General features: G+C 34.5%; 1 protein-coding gene across 2 annotated transcripts in view; it reads left to right on the plus strand.

The window, feature by feature from the left end:
* Nuak (Nuak family kinase 1) overlaps positions 1–14,191 on the plus strand; it is a 103,872-nt gene that overhangs the window by 22,558 nt on the left and 67,123 nt on the right. For both annotated transcript variants that reach the window (XM_069847199.1, XM_069847198.1), the window contains exons 2-8: positions 830–937; positions 8,154–8,232; positions 8,580–8,700; positions 10,129–10,280; positions 11,423–11,488; positions 13,271–13,401; positions 13,560–13,681. In XM_069847199.1, the coding sequence (XP_069703300.1) occupies positions 840–937; positions 8,154–8,232; positions 8,580–8,700; positions 10,129–10,280; positions 11,423–11,488; positions 13,271–13,401; positions 13,560–13,681 (769 nt within the window). In that variant the 5' untranslated portion in view covers positions 830–839. The remainder of the gene's footprint in view (positions 1–829; positions 938–8,153; positions 8,233–8,579; positions 8,701–10,128; positions 10,281–11,422; positions 11,489–13,270; positions 13,402–13,559; positions 13,682–14,191) is intronic.

The raw sequence follows: 14,191 nt of genomic DNA on the forward strand, positions 1-14,191 counted from the left end.
GTTTTAATAGACTTTTGATTATTATACAATTCGGAACATAGTAGACGAATGATTGAAATACCGGTATCCTTTAATGACATAATTAAGCAAGTCTTAGTCCTGAAAAGGACTGTCTTAGAGATTGCGATTTTACTGACGATAGTGTACTTTTAGAGAACACATGCAAGAGATGAGACTATAATGAAAACTTGGAATATGTTTGAAGAATAGATCGCCAGGTATATAGGCCTACTGTAATTTATTAATATAATCTCAAAAGTTATCAATTCTTGGTATTATAAAAACAACACCAGAAGGAATTGCGAGTCTGCTTCTGAAACTAATTGTTTTTGGGGCACTGTGAGTACAGTCAGACAGAAAACACAAGAGCAGAATAGGAGTAATTAATTCAAACCTTAACGCAAGCGTATACTCTCTGAAACAACAGAAAAAGTAGATAGTGGAATGAAATGTCTGAAGTCTTAGAAGACATAAATTATTGTTGGGTATCACGCATTAGCGATGGAGAATATCTCCAAAAGGATTGTGAGTTGGCTCCGGAAATTGAAATTTGGATTGGTTTAATAATAAAGTTGTTAAAGTGAAGAAAATAAGAAATATGTTGCTAACTTTCAGTGATGTTTAAATAACTGTATTTTTTATATTATTGTATTTTTCTCCGCTCCACCCATCCTTCATCCATCATGTATTTTTTATGTTGAAGAGATAGGCACATTGGGATTATTGGACTCAGAGTTGAAAACCCCCATGTCTAATTTAGTCTTTCCATATCTAGGAAATAATATGGTGCATTTTGTAGCTATTAATAGATTCTTTTCTTTCTCCACAGGTAGCCAAACATGGTTGTGAGCGACGCAAGTATACACAATATTATGGGGGGAATGGAGAGCACAGCGGGAGTGCGTCTTCATAACCACCGGCGTAAACTAAAGCAGAGGTGAGTTCGAAGCTGAAATTTATGCCATGCTTTTTGTAAAGGGTGAATCGGTAGAAACACGTATGTTTGTCATTTCTTGATGCTATTTCAATTAACATTGTTTCAAAATTGATCTTAGCTGACATTGTAACCTTTGAAATGTCACTTAATAGTTTTCAAGAAACAGGAATGTTTCTAATTACTAATTTGATTTTGAATACGCTTTCAGTTATCGAAAATATTTACTTATTTTAAATTTGTGAGTTGTTTAGTCAACTGTCCGAAAAGAGGTCTGAACCTCACAAATGATACCAAGAAGACACCACTTATGAGGCAACTAGGCAAGGAGATAATGGAGTAGGGTGGCCAGTTCCTTTCCCCTTCATTGCATATATCGCCGACTAGCTACATATTACACTAGTCAAACTTCAGACGCATATAAACAATTTGTGAGTTATAGCTACGAAATATGTTTAATCTTCATTTTGTCAATAATTTGCAAAGAACGACGGAATAAAATAATTTCTTTAGGATTCGAACCATTGAATGTCCCTGCTTTAAAACGTATATTTCAGAAGATATAATGCTAGTTATGTATCTAAAGCAAGAGAATATAGTCGATACAAACACTTTTTTCATGTGCTTGTTTTTTCATCATGTGTAGAGTATTTTAAGTCAGTTGCCGTTCCTGCAGAAACATGGACTCAAATATAATCCAACAGGAAAAGAAATCAGTCTATTGAAATTTATTACCTTAGATTTGTTGCAGAGGTAAATACTACGAGACAGGAAGAAAAATGAGGACTTTAGAAAGAAACTTAGAATATTCAATATTATTAAAAAAATTATAGCAGAAATAAATGGTTACATTATTTAAACAGAAGGCATGATGATTATTCCCACGTTCAGAAGAAAATGTGGGCAGATGTAGGAAATGATAGATACTGGAGAAAAGATGGGAACCATTGAGCCAAAATTTCATACCTTCAAGTTGATAATCTTATATTGTGTTTCCTTAACATGTTTTCAGACATTTTTTATTCAAAATGTTGCTGTTAACATGTTTCTGTTTAACATTATAGGCTTAAAACAAAGCATTTAGAAGATATATGTTTCACTCTAAGCGAAACATTACAGATTGTCTTTCTTCTGCTGTGTTTGTCATTCATGGTACTACACAGTATAGTCGATGTATTTTTGTAATGCCATTGTGCCCTTGCAATAGCGACGGCAGCAGTTTCTGTAGTTTCTTTTATCAATGTCTTGGAATAGTGCCAATCTATTGGCATCCACTGTTCTTGTCCTCACCATCTTCTCCGAACCTTGCAAACCAGCCAAAAGGTATCAAAATAAGCTGCTGGGTTAATTAGAAATCTGCACGTTTGTATTAATTGTATTAATTTCAAAATTTCTATAGAAACACAGTGACAAGCTATACTGTGCCATTATCGTTCGTGTGTGTAGAGTGGAAGTATGTTTTGAGGGTAGTAAACCTTTTTGTAGAGTAGCCAAATTAGTTTTAGTCTCCAGTTTTATTGCCCCGATTAATGAAAGGGTTCAGTGGACGGAACATAAAAACTTTACCTGCGACAAACGAGAAATATTCGAACAGAGTTTGTTCTCTCGTCATTTTTGTTAATTACCATATTCATTCACACAGCTCTGGATTACTGTTGGTGTTAGCAGATGGTGTTGGTAAATTCTTTGATGAGACCATGTATTTAAGGACTTGATTGGAAGTAAGTTTACCATGAATAAAAGTAGTTTTATAAAAATATATAATCCATTGATTAATTGATTTCTGAATGGGCGTGACAGAACTTCACGTTTCAGAGTCCACACCTATGGAGTAACGGTTAGCGAGTCTGACCGCGAAACCAGGTGGCCCGGGTTCGATTTCCGGTAGGGGCAAGTTACTTGGTTGAGGTGTTTTCCGGGGTTTTCCTTCAATCCAATATGAGCAAAGGCTGGATAACTTTCGGTGCTGGACCCCGGTTTCATTTCACGGCGCTATCATCTTCATTTCATTCAGACGCTAAATAGCCTAAGCTGTTGATAAAGCGTCGTAAAATAACCTACTAAATAAAAATAAATTCACGTTTCAGTTGGTAATGTTTAACGGTCTCTTCAGACTGTATAGGCTACATAAAAATTGCCTTTTTTTTTTTTTTTTTTTCCAAAAGAGTCTTCGAGTCTGTAACTCAGGATAAGGGCTTTGTCAATGTTTCTGCACACTTTAATAAAGGATAATTTCTGGATTTTTATGGGAAAAGTTTTCCATCCTGTTTATATTTTTTTTCGTTTTCCGTTCGTAGACTGCGATCCTAGCAATATTTGTGCTTATCTCATAGCTGGATTCTGACACAATGAAAATACGTAAGGTTTTCAGTTTATTTGCTTTTATTTTAATTTCCTTTAATTTTAAGATTTCCAGTCTCCTGGTACAACATTACATAGTTTTGGATGAAAACATCTACAAGAGATTGAAGACAATTCCATGTGTGTACATTTGATTTGATGGGAATTAAGCACATTGGCTGGCAATGAGAGTGCAAATGTGTGTATGTGCAACATAACAGTAGAGTAAAAAATAAACCGAACATGTATAGGAACTTTTATAAAGAGGAAATGCAACCTTTTACACAACACCACCTCCAAAGTAAGCGCATTGGGCAATGGCACTTATGCCAGGTCCGTGCCTGCCACTTTTCAGAACAGCCCTGCAGGCCATTGGTCACCTCCTTCATAGCACGCGTCCCATACGTCTTCACCTCTTTGGCCGAAGCGAATCTGTGCTCCTTGAGTAAGTCTTTGACCTTCGAGAAGATGTAGTAATGAGCTGAAGCAAGATCCGAAGATTACGAAGACTAAGAAAGGACAGGCATACTGTACTCTATGGGGTATTCGTTCACCTGGAGCGACTGGTATGCCGTAGCGTTGTTGTGATGGAGAACCTAATTCTTTTCTTGCTACAAATGATGTGTTTTTAGTCGCACTACACCACGAAGACGACTAAGAATGGCAACATACCTCCTTATTGGCAGTTGACCTTATGTAATTGGATTCGAAATGTAACAATCTCTGGATATCGAAGAATATTTCCAACATTAACTTTCCCTTTGATCTGTCTGCACAAAATCATTTCTGTCGTGGTGAGGCGGATGTTTCCATGTCGATAACTGCCGTTTGAATTGTGAGTCGTAGAGATAACATGTCTCGTCTCCTTTAATCACCCTGTTGAAAAGATCTGTATTCTGATCCACTCTGATAACTCCACTAACCAGTGTTCGCTCTTTCCGTTGCTCATCGGTTAATATTCTCGGAACAGTGTGTTCATAGACACATTGCATCTTCAAATCATTGTGGAGAATAGAGTGTACTGAAGCGTATGAAATTCCTAACACGTCTGCCTCGTCATCTATCGACTGTCTGCGGTCTGAGATTCTTGACTAACTCTGGCAATCTTACCGATCTGTGTCTTTCTGGATGTGGATCATCTTCCGTTGAAACTCCACCGTCTTTGAATCGCTTGTGCCACTCATGCTCTTGGATCCGTGACATTGCTTGTGTGTGTACTCTTGGCGTAACAAAGTAAATTGCTAGTAAATGTCTTACCAAATTTAACACGCGATTTTGTATCATCTTTTGTGTTCTTTAAGAGTCATCTTACCATTCCGACAGGTTAGTACTCTTGACAAAGTACCGGAATGTTTTCACCTTATCAAGCAATTAGCTGCACCAAGAAGAAGTTGTATGCTAGACACGCCAGCCATTTCCTCTGCGTAACCACAGGATAGTCTGTCATATGCGCCTGGGAACGTATACTATCCGCCACGAAGACAAGACAGAGAAGTTGTCTAAATAGCACGGCAGCGGCAGGCAAAGTTCCGTTCATTTTTTTGCTCTTACACTCTTACAAATTTATCAAGTCAGAAAATCATATACCTACCGCCTGGAAGGCTGTAGTATTTGATACGACTTAATGTATCCTAAGGAAAGTATCGTATGCTCCAGTTCCCGACTGAGAAAATGGTTTATCAGAACTGAAACTAGCACTATCACATTCCCACATTTTTAACAATGGGAACACGTAATTATGAAAGGCTTCCTAACTAAGGTTCAGCAATTAATATGTCAATAGCTCGAGAACTTACTAAAAGGAATTGATAGTGTTCAAGAATTTTGCCCTTAAAAATATAACTTTCCCATCAAGTTGACTTGTGCTTGTCAGTGTTCATTTTTTGCCACACTTTATCAACATATGAACCGTATTTCTTTATTATTTATTTGTTTACTCTGGTGGAATTAAGACCATCAAGCCTTCTCTTCCGCAATACCAGAAATGTAAAAATGCAACTACAAGAAAAAATTGTACATCATGCAAATTAATATAATCTAAATTAATCTAATATAATAATAATAATAATAATAATAATAATAATAATAATAATAATAATAATAATGTATTACTTAAATAAAACATCCATGCACATTCATTCATTCATTCATTCATTCATTCATTCATTCATTCATTCATTCATTCATTCATTTATTCATTCATTCATTCACATTGGTACACGTACATTGAACTCTTTGAATACGGTACCTGTATCAATACACTTTTAGTGTTTTAATTACAATTTATTTCTCATAAATTAATATATAACATGAAGCAATGCAATTTATGGCTTACCACTAATCTATTAACATGAATCCTAATTAAGTATTACTAGCATTATTTGTATAATAATAATAATAATAATAATAATAATAGTAATAATAATAATAATCCATTGTGATAAAATTTGTTGCACAGAATGTTATTTCGTAAGTAATTAGTACTGTACATTAATAATTGGAAAACAATTCCAGTAGGATACTAATGAAGACAAAGAATAGTCTAAGTTCAAGTTCGGATTTATTTTATGTCGCCAAAAAGTTCGAACTTGAATATAAAATTCATTATTGTTGGCATCACTACAACCAGTGCTGTCCAACAGAATGCTATTTACAAGTTATGGACTCTTACTTGAAGCAAGATTAAGTGGGTCTGCTGAAGCTATTCCATGTCTAAAAATAAAGTAGCGTTAAAGTGAAAAAGTAGTCAAATTGATGCCGTCCTTCTGTATGATACAGTAAAGCACATCGAAGCAAACTGACCCTCAGATGTACCTCTATTCCTTTTTTTAAAATATAAATGTACGTTTTGCTAATAGATGTAAAAATTGGCCTCCGTCCCAATCCAAGTTTGATAGGTTTGTCGGTAAACAAAAGTAAATGTTTGCATTAATAAGTGACATTCTCGCTTTATACTCTGAAATAAAGATTTTTAAACTTCGTGCCAGAATCTGTTTTACAAGTTCGCTGACCAGTAGGGTAAAGAACTAAGTGAATAAATTACCCAATTCTGATATGTTGTCACGATCAGGATAATATATCGGGTATTTCCTGAGAACGTTTGCCAAACTTACATTGTCGCTTTTTTTTTTTTTTTTTTTTTTTGCTCGTATGTAGATATTTTTGTAAGGAAGAGTGGCCCAACGCAACATAATCAGATTTTCTCTATGAAAGTCTGAGATGATATCTGTAAAATATGTCAAATAAACGTAACAATTTTTATTGACTAAATATTCGTTGCTTTTCCACCACTATAATCATCATTGCCACCTTCAAGATTAATTCAGATCCTCTGAAGTTTACTTTATTTACTTATGGCTTTTAAGGAACCCGGAGGTTCATTGCCGTCCTCACATAAGCCCGCCATAGGTCCCTATCCTGAACAAGATTAATCCAGTCCCTAGCATGATATCCCACCTCCCTCAAATCCATTTATCCTCCCATCTACGTCTCGGCCTCCCCAAAGGTCTTATTCCCTTCGGCCTTCCAACTAACACTCTATATGCATTTCTGGATCCTCCCATACGTGCCACATGCCCTGCCCATCTCAAACGTCTGGATTTAATGTTCCTAATTATGTCAGGTGAAGAATACAATGCGTGCAGTTCTGCGTTGTGTAACTTTCTCCATTCTCCTGTAACTTCATCCCACTTAGCCCCAAATATTTTCCTAAGAACCTTATTCCCAAATACCCTTCATCTCTGTTCCTCTCTCAAAGTGAGAGTCCAAGTTTCACAACCATACAGAACAATCGGTAATATAACTGTTTTATAAATTCTAACTTCCAGATTTTTTGACAGCAGACTATAAGACAAAAGCTTCTCAACCGAATAATAAAACGCATTTCCCATATTTATTCTGCGTTTAATTTCCTCCCGAGTGTCGTATATATTTGTTACTGTTGCTCCAAGATATTTGAATTTTTCAACCTCTTCGAAGGATAAATTTCCTGAAGTTTGTAAGTTATTGGAGCTCGGTCTGTGGGGCTTATCAGAGTACTCGTCTTAGGATAGAACCTGGCTCTGTCAGGGCCGAGACAAGATGCCCCATCTGTCAGCATCGGGTTCACGAATGCCATCTAGGCACCTGTCGCACTTAGACAGTCATTCCTTATATAGGGTGCACAATGGGCCAAAGCAAGCTTAAGTGCAAGAATCTGCCCTAAATCCGACAGATTTTCGCGGTAATTTCATTTTCTTTGGCATTTTTTGATCATTTTTCCATTACTTTCCATTATGAATAATAATAATAATAATAATAATAATAATAATAATAATAATAATAATAATAATAATAATAATAATCGTCATCAGTGGCAGGATGCATTGCTGTTATTGTCTAAAATAGTACCTAAACCTTAGGTTAAATTGATCAATTCTGCCATTGGAAATAATAATAATAATAATAATAATAATAATAATAATAATAATAATAATAATAATAATAACATTCTCCAATCTTTTCTATTTTCTGCCTTCCTCTTAGTCTCCGCTTATGATCCACATTTCTTAATGTCGTCTATCATCTGATATCTTCTTCTGCCCTAAACTCTTCTCCCGTTCATCATTCCTTCCATATGTTTGCAGTTTTTCTTGGGAAGGATAAATGCGGTAGCTTCCCGTTGCTTTTCGCACATCACTCTCGCTTTCGCATCTTAACAAATCCCAGGGGGCCCTAGCGTGGAGGTGAGGAGAGTAGATTTGACTAATTGGGCCCTCCGAACTTCACCGAAAATCACAGCAAGGGTTAAATATCAGTTCTATCAGGGTTTTTGACCTGATCAGAGACCGGGAAATCCAAATTAGCCTATTGCGATTATTATTAGTATGTGTCATTTCAGGTTTGATATCATAAAGAAGCTTGGGCAGGGAACTTACGGTAAAGTTCAGCTGGGGATCAACAAAGAAACCGGGCAAGAGGTAAGATATTTGATATTTTCTTCTTGTTATGTTTAGATTTACATAGGCCTGTTACGAGTATTATTGTACAGAATCCATTCATCCCTTGAAGGGTATTTCTAAAAGTTGTTATTAATGACAGATATCTTGCAAGTGTATGTGAACTGTCATATAGAATTTGTCAGTGTAGTATGATACATTAACAGTAGCTATACATTTTCTTCCCTTGAGGAAGTATGGTAACTTATATTTTATTATGCCCTTTTAGTATACCTCCTTTATTAATTTAACAGTGATATATGCCATTTATTTATTGTTATCTGAGAAGCTAGCTATAGAATTGCATTAATAAGCACTTTATTTTGCAGGTTGCAATCAAGACAATAAAGAAGGCAAAAATTGAGACTGAAGCTGATCTGGTGCGAATTCGCCGTGAGATTCAGATTATGTCATCAGTTCAACATCCGAACATTATTCACATCTATGAAGGTTCTATGATATGAATACTTTAGTTATTCTTAATACATAAGCACGAACTTGTGAAGTATGTTGGGTGAATCTAATTTTTTATGTTTTCCTTCTGAAAATTAATAATATATCATAATACTTTCAAATCTAAAAAATGGAATAGATTACAAAAACATTAAAAATAAAGATGTGGGAGAAGGGCGAAATCCCAGAAAATATTGGAAAATATGCATCAAGATTGTCCATTTAGATCTGACACTTATTTGTCAGTATGAAACCGAAGATCTGTTGCCTAAATACGATTTGTTATTTATTATATATTTTTTTTAGTATTTCAATATTATTTTTGTAAAAATTACAAAGCTAGAAGCCAAGTAGGCCTATAGTAGAATTAATTATTTTATAAATATTATTGTATTAGAATACATATCTGTACGTGTTCTGAACGGAACTAGCAGTGAACTAAATTTATGACTGTCAAATTTTGAAATAACTGTAAAATAATAATAATAATAATAATAATAATAATAATAATAATAATAATAATAATCATCGTCGTCATCATCATCATCATCAAGCAATCAGGGATATAAGCCACATGGCATGTTTTTATTCTATAATAGCCTACGTCAGTCTAGAAGACTGTATCATTTTATCGTAAAGTAGCATGTTTAATTCTAATGTATATGCGTATCATTAGAAATATGTTTGAATAAATTAAGATTTGGTGTCATAAAAATTACATACGCTTTCGTATATGTTTTGTGTGTTTCACAATGTTTCTTATAATGATGTGACTGAAGATATCGCTGTGCATATTTTTAAACTGTAATTCGAAAGATATACTATGCACAGAAATGAGAAAAAGGCTTTAATTTTCCAGATTATATGTATGTGACTTCAGTTATAAATTTCATGGTTAAAGTGGATGTATGTAATTAATTTTGGACAAATTCACACGATGTAACTTTTTTTCATACTACAATGAGTCGCAGTGAACGTTCCCAGTGTTTCTGTTGGCCGATCAGTGACAGGTCCCCTGCCCCTCCCTGCTACCGTGTCTGCTTGAATCCGTAAATTCACAATGCTTTATCAGATTAAAACTTACATATGAGTACTATGTTATTGTAGTAAGTTTTTAGAAATTGGACATCCCTGTTTTATGACAAACCACTGAAGTTGCCCATTTGACTGTTCTCACGAATTCGTCTTCCCTTATCTGCATGGCTGGTGAATTACCCAATATTTAGCTTATTTCATCACTCCTGATGTTATTCTCTAGGGATCAGTTCTTACAGTGTACGTGCCAAGAGTGAAGGAATGAGAGAAAGAGAAGTGACTTTTTTTTTTAAATTGAAATCTGAAAATATCCACTTGAAACTGCACATTGTAATTTTTTTCTACTGAACTTATAACTTCCAACATTTTAACAGAGTTTCATTTATCCAGTGTTTGAAAATCGAGAGAAGATGGTGCTTGTGATGGAATATGCAGCTGGTGGAGAACTGTATGACTTCCTGAGTGAGAGGAAAGTATTAGCAGAGGAAGAAGCCCGGAGGATATTCAGGCAGATTGCTACAGCTGTGTATTATTGCCACAAGGTGAGCATCAGAATGAAATCATTAAGAGTTAACTCAATTTCACTATAATGTCTATCATGTATTTTTTCTTATTATGCATTTATGCAGTAATTATTAAACAGTTCAAATAGTGGGTTATTTGTGAGTCCAACTGTTAATCTTATGCAAGGTGGCACACAGTAATGGGAAATTTTAATAACCATGTAACACTACTTTAAATACATAGAACTGTCATAAGATCATGGTTGTTGAAATGATATAAATGTGCCATTTATCATTTACCTGACAACAAAGTCATTTCTTGAAGATTACATCCTGTAGGTTGCCATTTTTTCTGTGTAGGCCTGTGCATTTCTGCATTGGCAAACAAAGATTCGTCATAATCTGTTGCAATATCTCAATGGTGATCATGCAAATCTCTTCAATTCATTAATGTCGTAAGGAGGACATGCAAACACTCAGCTTTTGAGAAATCCCCATGAAAAGAAATCACACACAGAAAGATCTGGAGATCTTGCTGACCAAAGAATATTGCCATTCCTGACTGGCCAAAGAATATTGCCATTCCTGACTGGCCAAAGAATATTGCCATTCCTGACTGGCCAAAGAATATTGCCATTCCTGGAAGTGATGTGGTTTTCAAACATCTCCTATATAGTGGTGATCACTGTTCTTATAGAATGAGCCGTCACTTAGTTCTAAATGCTTCGTGCTCAGTACTGAACCTATTATTTCAAATCCGACCATTTATCCATTGTTGTGGAAACAAAATAGCATCATTATACTCATGCCAACATAAATGGTTTTGAAATGCATAAATCAGAATCTCCTCTGTATGCCACACTGTATTACATAAGAATAATTTAATTTTTCCAAAAAGACTTCTGATGTTTTGGAGTTCTCATTTTCTGCCATTGTACACACTTACACGCACCCTCAAAGCTGCATGTAAACATTGTATCTGGATATTAGAGTAATGTCAGAGCATACTATAATTTCTATCCATTATCAGGTGGAGAGACCTTTTGCAACAACTCGATGTTCTTTCCTATAGTTAATCAATGTTTTTCCCACAGTTACTCAATGTATCAAAGATGTGGAAGCTGTATATTGAACATGAAATGTATAATGTTTATAGGTTTTTTTGTTTTTCTCTTTTTTAGCACAAGATTTGTCATAGAGATCTAAAATTAGAAAATATTTTGTTGGATGAGCATGGTAGTGCAAAGGTAAGCGTTTTTAGCTGATTTGTGCCTTCAGTAAAAGATAAAATGTAATAAAATAATATTAAACATACTTCCTAGATAATAACACGGGAAGAAATTCACTGCCTTTGTAATTGCTTGCACACATTTAAACTGCCTCATCATTTAAGAAAGGAAATTTGTTTTAAGAACTGAATGCTTCACATATAATATACCTATTGATATTAATAAATGTACTTACTATTTTTTTAGGTATACAATATGCTCATGTGTAAACCGTTTTTCTATTCCCTCACACATTTGTTTGTGCAATTGATTATTTGGCATAGATGATGAAATTCAAATTCCTGATTATCTTACTTTAATAATGCATAATTTCTGACACATCATAAATCCAGACATGTATAATTAATGTTGAAAAAATAAAATACAATTTTATCTGTTACTGATACAAAAATTTACAATGTGATTTAGAAATATAACAAATTTAGTATTAGATATATTCAGTAAATAAACATTTATATGACTTTATCAAATAGTCATCCTGTTTTGCGGTCCAAAGAAATTGCTGAACATAGACAGAGGGACAGCATTCGGTATCAGGGATGCTGGAAACATGTATTCACGCGAAAATTTCTGAATCGATCTTCTGCAGCATCACAGTACTCATGCATGTTTATTCTTTGTTCTTTTTAATTAGATTCAAACGGATATAAAATTTGCTTAATCTTCGATGAAATGAATAACATAGGTCAATTTCTGATCACCTTATTCCAAATATTTCTTAAGGAACTGAGGCTTTGACGATAAATGTGATCAGAAATGCCTTTCGGGTATTCCAGTATTTTCTGGAGCTTAACATTTCCAACATTTCGGAACTACATATGTACAGGTTCCTTCATCAGGGCAGATAAGTATGACGAAAAGGGTCACCTATTCTGTTGGAATCGTTGTTTGGAGTAGTCAGACATAACGAGCCCAGCAAAACAAGCTTTGCCTTTGGTCATACCCATTTATCCTGATGATGAAACCTGTATGTAGTTCCAAAACATTGGAAATGTTAAGTTTCAGGATATGGTGGAATATCCAAAAGTCTACACCACATATTCATTATATGAGGTCTCGCCATCCTCATTGAATATTAACATGACTGCTATGAAGCAGTCAATGTGTATTATCACCATTACATCGAGAAAAATTCGTTTCGGCACCAGAAATCAAATGTTTACAGTTATCACAAACTGTTGTTGAATATGGCCATAAAGTCATTTAAATATGCGCTCCTGCATACATGACTTATATAGGTTTAAATGCAGGTAGTAGGCCATAAAACGTACAATGAGAGGAGTTCGACCGGCACCTTGGATCGTGTCCCGGCATAGCTCAGTTGGAAAGAGCCCTCAGCGCGCAGAGCTGAGAGGTCCCGGGTTCGATTCCCGGTGCCGGAACGAATTTTTCTCGATTTAATGGTGATAACCCAAAAGTCTATTTCGGATCATTGTTACATCAATGAAAAAAAAATTCCTTCCTCTCCTCCTTCCTGCAGACTGAACCAGTATTCTTTCATTCTGAAGTTAGATACTTTATCAACTTAGCTGTCTCACCTCTTAAACGAAAGTAAAAGTAGAAAACATTTATTTTCACTGAATGTTTTGAATTCCTTAAGATATAAATGAAATGTTAATAATAATGTTAAAATACAGTAATTATCTTTGACAACGTTTAAAACTTGAAGTTAGTATGTAATAAATAACACAACTAATAACTTGAGTTCCATGTAATTATTTATTGTAAATATGTGAACAGATCGCAGATTTTGGATTATCAAATGTATTCGACGAGCAAAGGCTACTGAACACATTTTGTGGTAGTCCATTGTATGCCTCACCAGAGATAGTGAAAGGAACACCCTATCATGGACCTGAAGTTGATTGCTGGTAGGAATGATTTAATTAATTCTTATTTACAATGTTATAGAATTCTGTATTTTGAAGATAAAATATTAAAATCTAATGCATTGAATGTCTTTAAACCTAGTTGATCTAGCTACATTATTGTTTTCTAAGTAATTACTCAAAAGATAATAATTTTTTAGGTCCCTTGGTGTGCTATTATACACACTTGTCTATGGAGCAATGCCATTTGATGGCTCAAATTTCAAACGACTTGTGAAGCAGATTTCACAAGGTGATTACTTCGAGCCAAAGAAACCATCACGTAAGTTATTTATCAGATTTGTTTATTGTTTCTCTGTACTATTTCACTGTGTAGGAGATGAATGTGTTGGATATAATATTTCTCTTTATGTACAGTTGCTTTAAACATAATTTTATTCTCAATTCACTCTTTCAGAATAACTAATCATAATATAAAACAAGAAAAAATTGTTTATTTATAATTTATTCTTAAAAGTCTAGAAAAGCCTGATGATAGTGATAACATCAAAATATGCAGTTTGTGAAATTAAATTTCAGCAGATTTGGTATGTTTATTGCTGCCATACTCCTTAATGTGGAATGTATATGGAAATGAAATATTTTGACAATGAGGTAGTTGTACTTACCATGCTATTAATATTCTGATAATTATGTAGTGAATAATAATTCAAATGTTACCGTATATTTTAATTTCGTTTGTGCCAAAGGAAAACTAGATGTGTAGGCCACACATTATGAAGAGAATTAACTGTTTTGGTGGGAGTATTTACAAAAACTGTCCACACATTGA

This window comes from Periplaneta americana, chromosome 15, assembly GCF_040183065.1.
Source record: "Periplaneta americana isolate PAMFEO1 chromosome 15, P.americana_PAMFEO1_priV1, whole genome shotgun sequence".
NCBI lineage: Eukaryota > Metazoa > Arthropoda > Insecta > Blattodea > Blattidae > Periplaneta > Periplaneta americana.